At 43.1% G+C, this 12,958-nt stretch overlaps 1 protein-coding gene across 1 annotated transcript in view; it reads right to left on the bottom strand.

Moving 5' to 3' along the window:
• Positions 1 to 12,958, bottom strand: part of CS (citrate synthase) — a gene marked incomplete in the record, with an annotated part of 801,297 nt that overhangs the window by 486,534 nt on the left and 301,805 nt on the right. Inside the window, 1 exon segment of the mRNA XM_044083715.1 lies at positions 10,462 to 10,650. Coding sequence (XP_043939650.1) covers positions 10,462 to 10,650 — 189 coding nt within the window.

The following is a 12,958-nucleotide window of genomic DNA, read 5'->3' on the forward strand; positions in this document are numbered from 1 at the left end:
AGAATGTATAGGAGCGGTGAAAGGATCAATATTTCTGGCGTTTGCCCAAATAGAAAAACGTCGCCACTTGCTAGCATAAACAGTTCTAGTGGACGACTTTAAAGAAGACACTAAAATGTCTCTGAGTCCGAAATCATTGGTAGCCTGGCTAGGGAAGGAAGTGGAGCAACCAAGCAGTGAGGTTGAGAGAATGAATGGCCCGGTGCTGCTGACCCGACTGGTGGATCAAAAGATCCGGAACTGGGTCCAGATGCCAGGGCTGCACCAGAAGGTGATGATGTAGAGACGGAAACCAAATTTGTCGAGGCCAATATGGAGCAATGAGGATCAATTTGGCTCTCAAAACGGTGGCTTTCTGAATGAATTGTGGAATCAATGGAAAGGGAGGAAAAGCATAAAGAAGTCCCCGAGGCCAATCCTGGGTTAGAGAGTCTCTCAAGGGTTGGCCTGGAAGAGGAAATAGTGTGAAGTAATCTGGGCACTTGCTGTTTTGAGGGGTAGCGAAAAGATCGCAACAAGGGGTGCCCCACTTCAGAAAAATCTGATCCACCACAGACTGATTGAGAGACCACTCGTGAGGCATCAGAATAGATCTGCTTAGCCTGTCCGCCAATAGGTTGGACCTGCCGGGGATGTGCGTTGCTATCAGAAACCGCTGAGAAGAGATCGCCCATTGCCAAAGTCTGAGAGCTTCTCGACATAAGGGATAGGACCTGGTTCCGCCCTGTTTGTTGATGTACCAGACCACGGACATGTTGTCCGTCTGTACTGCAATAGTCCCTGTGGGAAGAAAGTCGTAGAGGGCTTGCAACGTTAAAAGCACTGCTCTCATCTCCAGGACATTTATGTGCAGGTGGTATTCTATGGGTTGCCACGTCCCGTGGACCATCCTGCCCTGATAATGCCCCCACCCGATCAGAGAGGCATCCGTGGTGACTGTGGCAACTGGAGGAGGGGAACAAAGGGTCGGCCCTGATGAAGAAGAGGGAAGATATCCACCATCGTAGATGAGCCCTGCAAGACTGTGTCACTAAGATCTCGTGTCTCATGGGCAGATCGTGGTACGACCACTGCGTGAACAATATCCACTGCAGGAGACGCATGTGGAAGCGAGCCAGTGGAAGAAGAACAATGGCTGCAGCCATTAGGCCTAGAACTTTCAAGACAAACCTGGCTTTGACCTTGCTGCTTTGTAACAGAAGCTGAACAAATTTCTGGATGTCCAGAATCCTTTGATTTGTTAGCCTGGCTAACATTTTGACGGTATCAAACTCTGCGCCTATAAAGGTGATAGATTGGCAAGGCAGCAGAGAGGATTTTTCAAATTCACGAAATTCCTAGACTCTTGCAAAGCTGTAAGCTGTAGTCTCTGGACCGAAGAAGCTGATCCTTGGAGGTGGCGGAGAGGAGCCAGTCGTCCAAATAAGAAAACACTTGGAAGCCTCGGCGTCTCAGGTGAGCTGTGACCACTGCCATGCATTTGGTGAACACTCTGGGGCTGAAGTGAGGCCAAAGGGCAGTGCTCTGAATTGGTAATGACTGGCTCCCAGCCAGCGGAGAAACCTTCTGGAGCGTCTGTGAATCTTTATATGATAGTACGCATCCTGAAGGTCTATCGAGCACATCCAGTTGTCCTTGCCCAGAAAGGGCAGAATGGATTGCAGCGTGACCATCCGGAATCTTGCCTTTCTGACAGACTTGTTTAGTCTGCTCAGGTCTAGTATTGGTCTCCAATCTCCCGTCCTTCTGGGGACCAAAAAGAATCTTGAGTAGAAGCCGGATCCTACTTGGTCTGCCGGCACTGTTTGGATGACTCTTTTTCCCAGGAGTTTTGAAACTTCCTGTTTTGCCAAATCCGTTTGACCGGGTGAGATGTCTGGAAGGGATTGTAGAGGTACGGAAACCTTCAAGGGGATTTTGTAACCCTTGGATATAATCGACTGTACCCACTTCTCTTGTGACAGGGATTGCCAGGCTACTGGGTACAGCGAAATTCTTCCCCCGACTGCCTCCAAGGGTGGACAGTCGGGCAACACCTCAGGGATGCTGAAAGGGCTTCTCAGGAAGAGGCTCCCTGTTGCCCTGGTTCTGAGGACCCCCTGCCTCTAGGGCGGCGTCTATTATTGTTACCCCTCTGCCTCTGGGGGTAAACTGACCACGTGTGTCCGTGTAGCTCCTTGGGCTTTACGGAACCACATCTTCCCCTTCTGACCCTTGGGATATGGTCTAGAAGGAGTGGAAAACTGGACTCCAACGGCAGAAAGAGTTTTACCGCCTTGTTCACATCTGGTCAAAGTATCCTTCATCTGAGGTCCGAACAAAGCCGAACCGTCAAAGGGGTGTTGGTGAAGGACGCTTAAAGGGGTCTGCAAAATTACACAGCCGCATCCAGGCTTGGCGTCTAAGAGCAACACCTGTGCCTGCGGCCCTGCTCGTTCCATCGGCTGCATAAGATATGAGCCGCATGGAGGAGTTAGATATCGAATTCAGGATAGCTAGCTGAGAGGCAATCTTTTCCTGAGCCCCAGCAGCTGAAGGATCCTGGACTACTTCTCCCAGTTCCTTGAGAATATCTCGTTGAAGCCTGGTGAAGTGACAAAGGTAATTCAGCGAACGCATTGCAAAGGTCGCTGAAGAAAACATCCGCTTTCCATACCTGTCCATGGTCCTAGAATCCTTATTAGGAGGATGTACAGGTACTGAAGGATCCGCCAGTTCCTTCTTAGTGGCCGCCACCACCACCATAGCATCCACAGAGACCCCTTTGGACAGGAACTGTTTGTCCGAAGGGGCCGTGATGAACTTGGATGGTCTCCTGGGGACAGGTTCCACAGAATCTGGAGCCGCCCACGCCTTCCGAAGCCACTACCTGCATGAGTGGGTCGAAAGGCGGAGACACCCAGGAGGTGGAGGGTCGGGATCCAAAAGCCTCCAGGTATACCGACTCATTCTCGGAGGGGTCAATGGAGGGCCAATTCCCCCTCTATTTGAGGAGCTCAAGGATGTCTGAAAATGAGACATCCTCAGAGGGGACCGTAGAACCCTCCGACTCATCTAAGTCGGTATCAGATGTAGTAGACTCAGGGAGTCTGTGTGTTTCCTCTTACGTCCTCTTCCGAGGGGTTCCCCGGCAGGGTCAGGAGAAACCTCGGAAGAGGAGGAAATTCCCAGTGGGGAAACCTGGGGCGATGGATCCCTGGGCCTGAGAGCAAGAGGCTGGCAAGAGGCATCTGCAGGCACTGATGAGGGAGGAGCTAGAGGGATAGACCGTTGACCAGGCTCAGAGGCCAGGACACTCCTCATCACCTCAAAGGCTCCTCTCCCGGGAGACCTGAACACACCCGCTCGAAGAAACAGGAATGGTCAGCTCCAAGGAGAGAGAAGGCTCGAGGCGATGTCTGCGCCGAGCTTACCAAAGCCGAAGCTCCGAGAGGGAGAGCGGGGTCGGACAAGGGTCCGATGCCACTAGCCCCTCGGAGCCGACAGTGAAACCCGACGGCGGATCCCTCCAAGGAAAGTCTCAAGGAGGAGATCGGAGCAGAGGATGACGGAGCCGAAGGATGTATCGGCTCGGCGCATCGAAACAGTCGCTGTCCCAAGAAGCTCCGGCCCGAACTCTGGTGTGGAGTCGGAGGAGGAATCTCAAGAATTGGGGCTGTAGCGAAGTCTGTTGAGACGGGCTATGGAGCATTTGGGCCAGTGCCTGAGATTTCAACAGCCTGCTTACCACCCTCTCCAAATCGTGGTCAGACAGCCTGGAAGATCTCAAGATCGGCTCCAATGGCTCCGCTCCGACAAAGAGGAGACCCCGGAGCCGAGTGAATACTTAGTATCGAAGGGGACCGGGATCTCTTAAGGGCCGGAGCCATCGGAGCCGAAGTCCCTTGAACCCCAGATGGAGCCGAGGATCTCGGCTCCGATGCTGGATAAAGTGTCGGCTCCAGCCGGAGCCGACAAGGCAACAGTAGTCAGGGTATCGGAGCCGGCCGGCACCGAACCCACTACTCTAGCAGAAGAAGTATCGGCTCCAGCCGAGTCAATATCGGCTCGACGGGCCGGAGCCACCGGAGGAGGCTTGGACACTGTAGCCTGAGCCTTCGGTGGCTTAAGAGGTTTTCCTGCCCCTTGCTTAGGAGGAGAACCTTCAGGTTTTAACAAACCTCGGAGGATCAGTTTGTTCCTCCTTTCCTGCAGGACTCTCTGGCTAAAGGCATGACACAACGCACAGGAGTCCTGCAGGTGCAAAGGCCCCAGGCAATACACAAGAAGTGTGACCGTCTGTCAGGGACATTTTCTGACAGCACTGGTCACATTTCTTGAAGCCTGAGACCTTGCCTTCCCTAGGCATCCTAAAAGGATATACACAAACAGTCCCCACAAACACACAACTTAATCCCTACACAGACACACAGGAAGGGAATAACTTGGGGAACTAGGCCTGACTAAAACTTTAACTGAAAAAACTGTTTTAAAAGTTTAAAAAGGAAGGGAATAGGGTGGGCTGTACTAAATACAGGCTAACCTAACACTGAAGGGAAATTAAACCCCTAACTAAACTTTTTTCTTCTTTAACAAGAAAAAACTTACCTCAGCTGGCAAAGGAGACCTCTTTCGCTAAGCGGCAAATGAGATCTGAGGTAGTTCCGCCTTGCATCATGGGATATAGGGTTGCCTCGAGCTGGTAAAAGGAGTTCTCGAGCTAAAGCTAGTGCCGAGTCGGAGCCGAGGATCGGCTCCGAACCCATCCAGCAAGAATGAAGGCGAGATTGACAACTTAACATTGTATAGTTATCCCCTTTGGGAAAAAACATGTATCCATGAATTACCACAAAGGTGGCAGTACACTAAACACCGAAAGTGTGATGAGAGACTTAGGGACACAGGTGGACAGTGGTCTCACCTTCAATAACCACATCGCCACAACAGTCAGGAAATCCTTCTGTGTGGCACACCTCATCACTAAGGGCTTTTCATCCAGAAAAAAAGGAGGTCATTGTCCTACTGTACTCATCCCTCATTAGACCCATTATAGAGTACAATGCCCTGTTTGGTATGTACCTCACAAGACATCTGCAACAGCCGGAAAGGCCGCAGAAATACCTCACTAAAAGAATCACAGGCCTAAAACAGATACCCTATGCTGACAGTCTAAAAAAACTCCAGCTACACTCTGCGGCATATCGTCTTCTCAGAGGCAATCTCTGCTTAACATACAAGGCCATGTCAAAATCTGAGTTGTTGGACATGCTCCACTTAAAGAAAACCAAATCCCTCAGAGCCACACGCTCCAGGGATCTAAACCTTGTCATCACAATGAACAAAACATGCTGGAGGGATAGGTTCCTGACCCAGAGACTCCCCATACTCTGGAATGGGCTGCCCATACATGCCAAGCAGAGCACCTCCTTGGTCCTCTTCAAAAGGAACTTGGACGATTGGATGGGAGATAGGAAATTCACCCTGGGGATCATGTCAGTTGCCCTGCTAGACAGGGGTCCAGGGGAGTAAATATTGTGGGAAGAAATATCCAGGGAATTGTTATGGCTTGACTTGTATAGGCCATAGGGCCGATAGCCTAGTACCAACCTATGAGAGAGTCTTCTTTGATTACCAAATCTCACCAACCTCAAGGACTCATTCACGTGGGTAAAAGGCTTGTTCTGCTTAAGTGCATTGCACAAAATTACACACACAGACAATAAGTGAGAATGAAGTTACAGTCTACAGTTCAAGGTCTGCAGCATTTAACTTTCACCCTTTAAACCTGAAGCACAAAGAATTACATTCATTTTAAGATATCCAGAACTTTGGATACACTGAAAAAAAAGATTTTATTATTAACAACTGCAAGCTGAAACCATTCTTTCCATAAAATAAATACAGCAGAAGTAGTGCACCAGTGATGAGAGTGAATTTGCAATTGTCACCACCTACTCAGAACAGCAGAAATACAATCACTTAAGCACAGATGCAACTTCAGTAACAGAAGTAGCATGAAAAGAAACTGCTCAACTATACACTTGGCACTCAAAGGTTAAAACCTTCCCCTCTGCTTCAGTTACAGTCTCACATGATACAGTAAACTGAGCAACTAATTACAGAGTTAGCCACAGCTACTAGATCAATAATCATCCACTATCACCTGCAATGTGGAAGTAAGCTACACAAACTTAAGCAGGAGTGGATATCTGAGAAAAGAAGTGGAGTAGAAACCCTGTACATGTGTGTACGTATGTATGTATATTGGGAAGGAAGAAGTGTAGAAAACCTAAGAGCAAGGGGGCAGGATTTCAAGAACATTAAATATTTCACTGACTGGCACACACCCAGGAAAATTCTCACAGCTAAGAAAGGTGTAATTAGCACGAGTGAAGACATGTTGCTAGTGAACACATACTAGGGGGTGCATGTGCTTGGGGGTATTACCATAGGTTGGGTAACTTGAATGTGTATCAGTTTGATCGCATTACAATTATTATTGCTAAATGCTGCAAGCGATTATGTGTGGTGTTTGCTCTCATGAGCTTATGACAATGTGCATCCATTGTGCCCGTGGAAAAATATGATGATAGTCTTGTCTCTCTTAGTTCATAAATTAATGATAATTCCTCTAATTCTTCGTCCTTCCAGCCCTGTCTTCGTTGAAAAACCTGACTCCCGATAGTAGTTAAGTTTGATGTTTCCTTTCGTCCTTTAATAATATTGAGAAAAATAATGGCGGGTGCATACTACTCCTGTGTAGAATGAATTCCTAAAGTTTTAATATTAATGATATTAATGAGACCATTACTTAACTTAATTATATTCACATCTAAAAGATGGGAGATGAAACAACTCTTCATTCTCCCATTAAAAATAAAGACATTATTTTCTAGTATGATTTCCAGGAACATAGTTAGTAATTCTATGAATTGATTGTCCATATCTGTGTATTTTTTAAGGTAGTTTGAGACACTGTTAACACATCCAGGGTCACTAAACAAAGATCTTTGACGTTGTTTTCCTTAGAGAGATACTCATATAATTCCAAAAGGAACTGTTTACTGTCTTTTAAAATGTTAGCATTACTCTCCAATACTTTCCTCAAATGTTCTACAAAAAGGGAGAATGGTTCTGTCAACCATCCACGTCCTGATACGATGGGTCTCATGGGAGGATTATTAAGTCCTTTGTGTATTTTGGGGAGGCCTTTTAAAATAGGGATTAATGGATGTTGGACCTTAAGATACATGTACATACAGAATGATGGCGTAGCTATGGGCACATCATGTGCCAATAGCTGAATGGGAGAATGAAGAGTTGTTTCATCTCCCATCTTAAGAATAATGCCTGGTATGGAAAGGAACACTTAATAATCTGTTAGAGTTTGAGAAAGAAGTCAACAGTATGACGCACTTTTTAAAGTTTACTATGTCATATTCTATGGAAAACATATCTTTTTTAGATGTGAATATAATTAAGTTAAGTAATGGTCTCATTAATACGTCAATACACAGGAAAAAGTGCTTTAGGAATTCCATTCTACACAGGAGTAGTATGCACCCGAAGCACATTTTCGACAATATTATTAAAGGACAAGTAATGAGAGCATCCAGGCTTAACCCTACTGAGTCAGGTTTTTCAGAAGAAGTAGCAGGACTTAAGGATAGACTATTAGAGAGGTCCTATAAAGTAATTGACATTAATAAAACAATTGATGAGGTTTATGAACTAAGAGAGACAAGAGCACGTCCATATTTTTCAAATATTATTGACACAATGGATGAAGAAGATAATACTCAAGATGCTAAAAATCAAACTGTTAGTATCTCTATGTATTATACAAAAGATATTGGAGAGGTCAAGAATATACTAACCAGACATTGGCACTTACTAAGAATAGATGAGGACGTTGGTAGCTTAGTAGGTGATCAACCTAGATTTAGCTACAAAAATAAAAATAACTTGAAAAGGACATTATGTCATAAGCTCATGAGCAACCATCCAACACACCTTACGAATACTAGTCCTTGCAATAATTGTAATCAATGTGAATACATTAACACTGATACACAATTCAAGTTACCCACCACAGGACACATTTTCACATTCTATACTGGTACCTCCTGCAGGACTGAAAACGTAGTATACTTAGCTCAATGTGGAGCCTGCACGGCTTTCTACATAGGGAAAACAAACAGAGAGCTAAGAGAGAGAATAAGGGAACACAATTATGGAATAAGGACAGGTGATGTTAGGAATGCCCTGGCCAGACACGTCAATAAGAAAGGAAGCCATCATACATTCAAGTTCTGTGTCATACAAAATGTTATACGCACTTTAAGAGGAGGGGACATAGAAACCACCACTCTTGAATACGAAACTAGATGGATTATTCGTTGCAAAGCAGATCACCCCCCAGGTCTAAATGACAAAATCAACATCTATCCATTTCTTAAGAAGAGGGGATTAAGGAAAGCTTTTTAGAGATACTACAAGTATAGATTATAAGAATATAGTTTTTAATATAACTTATTTTAGTGACTTTAATTTGAAATAACATGAATTTGCCCATCCATGGTAAACAAACTATACCAAGAGGGCATATCTATATGACTTTTTCATATAACTTTTTTACTTAATATAAGTCTACATACAAATATGAATAGTGTAGCCTTTGGTAATATAGAGTTTCATGTTTTAGTAGTAGCAGTATGACTAATGTGCATCGTATACATCATGGATTCTTGCATATGAATTGTATTTTAATTCTGACCTTTTAAAACTTATGTTTTCGTTATGAATATATTTATACTTGGTTGAATGAATGAAAGATTTTTTAATATTAATGACCTGAAACTGTTTAACATCATTTCCTATGAAAATACATGTAGGAAAATCTATGCATGAAATATGCTTGTTATAACCACAGTAATGCTACCATCAAGTGGTTGTGAACCGCCACTGCAATTGATAGCAACGCGTGCTGAAGCTTTAGTAAAGTAAACCTTAATAGATGTTACGGAAAGATACACAAACATTTATGAGTTTCTGGTCTAATAAGTGTTTTACTTAGAAACATTTTTTTTTGTAATAGAGATATTTTTATGAGGTTCTATAAAGGAATTGCAATCCAATGACTTGTTATGAATTGCTACCTTTCTGTTTAAATTTTAAATTGAGCGTGGATTGTTTAATTAGTTTTAAGTATTTAAGGCTGTGCCTTACGTTTTACTTTGTACAGTCTGAAGAAGCCCTTATGGGTGAAAGCGCTCACTGAATGTGCAATAAAGAACGTTCCTAAGTTATTTGGAGTTATTGTTCTTTGTATGGTTGATTCACTGAGGATTTTTTCGTATTGGAAGTATCAAGCCGCTGTGTAGTGTTCCTGCAATTTTGCACAAAGCTTATTCTTGTTTTACATTCAGTAGGAACACTGTTCTCTGGGTTGGGACGCCGAAATTGCTTGAGATTTAATACCCTACAGAAAGTTTGGCAATCATTTCTGACAGATTATTATGACCAAGTACAACGCATGCAGTCAAGTTTTTGAACTTGATCCTGCAATACACAATCTAGCAAACAGAACGGATCTCCTACAAAGCAAAGGACTACTTTCAGCAAAACTACACTCTACACCTCTTACCTAATATACTTGGTTCCTTACACCTTCTTATTTAATATCATCTCTGAATTCACAGCACCTAAAGGTATTCTCCCCTTCCCCCACAGCATTCCTTTATGCGAGATGCACAAGTATAAAAAGCATTGCCATTTTCCACCTGCACAGGACAACTTCCACCACACTCGGCAATAGTTTCATACTTCTCAACTGCCAAGATTTTTGCAGAACGCCAATTTTTGCTTCACATTTTTGGTCTGTTTCTCAAAATTTGTGGATTTCAGGCAAATCATTGAGGACTGAGGTCACTAAATAATGGCAGACATTGGAATTTCAGACTTCATATCCTTCAGACAAATGCACGCTAGCACCTCTTACTCTAGCAACTTTCTAAGTTTATAAGAAAATCATTTAAAATTTGTTATGATTTTGATCATCTGTCCCCTCATTATTTTTGGCTCTGCCCAGATTTCTTGCACTAACAAGGTGAGCGGTATGAATAGTTTCACTGCTGAGCAATACAATGAAAGTAGATTCTAAAACCTGCACTGTACTTTATTTCAATGCATCTAATAGATATGACATTTCCTCACAAAGCTGAGGGAAGCAAGCAAAATTAATGCTACACACAGGTGTGCATGACAACTGCAGCCAAAATTGAGAACTGTACTCTGAAAGCAGCGTTTTACTATGAAAACAGTTTATTATAGTACTCCTAGAGTCCACTGGTCATATTACCCACAGTAGCTAGCATCCAACTGTTTAAAGTTGGTATCACCATATTCCACGACTCAGTTTTAGACAATGTTGCAAAGGATTCACCAACTAGCTGGAAACAATACAATTAAATATAATCTTACCTCCCAGTATTTATTTCTGTTTACTCCTTCTGAGTAAGCACGAGCAAAAACACTTTCACTATTCAAAGCTGTGACAGCAGAACTCAGTTGGGACATTGGGTGTAAGTTGACTGGAAAATTATCAAGCATGGTCACAACATGAGAAGGAAGGGCAGCCCGTTTTGCCCATTCTTTAGAAAGCCAGCTTGCCTAAAAAAATAGAATGATAGTGTTTACAGCATAATCTTTGCATTTTAACACAACTAATGCTAGTCTTGCTATGCTTCATCGTTACACATTTACAATGTCTAACAAAATTCTGTACACTATTGTCTTTTACTATCTTCAAATGCCTTCAATCTAGAAACACCCAGAAGCAACACAGCCTCTAAAGGTATATTTTGTCCCCCCTTCCAGCAAAAGAACAGTTTGTATTTTCAGATAAGAGAAGGATTTGCCATGTCAGCATTTTAGCATTAGTTAAAAGCCTTCAAATGAATTATTTGCTCTAATAGATACAGTCCTTTTGATTAAAGTGTAAAGCCAATGAGAGCACTCAGTCAAATCAGATGCATGCTTCTCTGTCCAGTATGCATGAGGACACGTGCAATTATATTGCTAAACCTCTGACAATGATGTCTTCTAGATTAAGTTAACAGTTCAGTGTTTGGGACTTATGTCAGCTACAAATAATAATCTAATATAAACCAATTATTAAATTATTTTAAGCCTTCTAAACTAAACACGCTTGGTAAAAGGATTTTTTCATGTGGCAAAGCAAAAACTATTGATGTAAGGATTTTATTTATTTATTCAATGCAGTATATACTTTGGCAGCAGCAGACAGCTTTAGGTATTTCTATGACCTTGCAAGTATATGAAGTACTCCAGTGAACCAAAAACTCAATAGAAGGTGAAAAATATTTATGTACAGATGAATGGGGCATGACGATTTCACCCTCTTCACAATAAACAAGTCAATGAAAATTAGTTTTCAATGCAAATTTGGTCTCACATTTTATAGAGACAAAATTTACATTTAATGAAGTCACACAACTAGCAAAACAGATGTACCAATTTAAACAGAAAATGCAGCACTTTTTGCCCATGTGGCATCCAACTTTGATACATCAGAGTAGAACACAATGCAACACATCGCCGGGCTGATACTGTTTTACAGTACAGCATAAATTACTGTCCTGGTTTCTGCTATAATACCAAAACAGATACTTTCTATTGGATCCTACTCACTAGGCACAGATCCCTTCTGGTCAAGCTCAACTAAGTAAAGCTGAAATCCCAGACCATTGTTTTCTATAAGAAAATCAATGCTAGTATGGTTTCCAAGTGTGCACCTGCAGCCATTCCTATCTTTTAGGCATTTCTCTCAGTCTCTGCATTGTGTGACTATGGAGCTGGTCATAAACTTGGGAAAGGAGGAGAGCTAGCTCTTCAACAAAATTGTTTTTTATGGGACAAGGTTATGGACTAGTTTTCCTTTGGTTGCAACCTCAGCCAGACGCAACTCTGAGCCACAGCGGAAGCCAAAGCAACAATGGTTGTCTCACTTTCAACCACCACAAAACAGCTAGCTGTATGGTATAGAATATTGGCGTTGATCAGCAGCCCATACACCGGATTACAATGCCTTTGAGGATGGGAGCAAGCAGCAACCATCACCTCTCTCTCCGGCATGGTGGCTCAGAGTAACAACTGAACAGCACACAATACTCCTGTTGAGCAACATGGTGTGAAGAATTAAAAATCCAGAGACTCAGCACAGCAGACACCTGAAATGCATCGTTACGCCAGTGGCGCTCCCAATGGATGAAGACAAAATAACCACACCGCTTTCTCGTTCTCTCTCAAACGCACTCAAACATTCAAAAGGATTATCTGTACATAATGGCTGGGATATTTCCTCTTGTAGGGACCCTATCTCAGCAGACTCTTCCATTCTCTAGCTCAAACTTTTGACAAGCAACTCCAGTGCACCAACATCTGTAGGACCTAGCAGACTACACAAAAACTCACTCTGCTCAGTATCCATGAAAAAAATGGGTGCGCAACCTTGTGAGACAACAGCTGTAAGGGTCCAGGCAAAGAGCAGCAGTGAGGGGGTAAATGCAGTGGAATCTGTCAAGCCAACAGCAAAGTAATTGTGCATATCTTTCATTTTATTATGTAGGGTCTTTATGGTTTAATGACTGGCAAGAATTGCAAGCAGTATCAGAACTACTTTCTGGGTGAGCACAAACCAATAAAGCTTAAAGAGCTTTAGAATGAAGAGTTCTGATGTACCAAGGAGTCACAGCAGGTCCAGTTCCTAAGATCACAACCAAAGTAGTTTTACTTAGTGGAGATGTGAACTAATTAAGTAACTAAAGCACAAATTTATGCCAAGATTACATTCTTGCAAGAGCAGCTGAATAAAACAGCCCTGGTAGAACTGCCTCTGACTGCACTAGCCAACAGAACATTGGCCACATCTTAACAAATGACGATGGTACTCCATCTA

The sequence above is a fragment of the Protopterus annectens genome, chromosome 9.part0, assembly GCF_019279795.1.
Source record: "Protopterus annectens isolate FY-2018-M chromosome 9.part0, PAN1.0, whole genome shotgun sequence".
NCBI classification, from domain to species: domain Eukaryota; kingdom Metazoa; phylum Chordata; order Ceratodontiformes; family Protopteridae; genus Protopterus; species Protopterus annectens.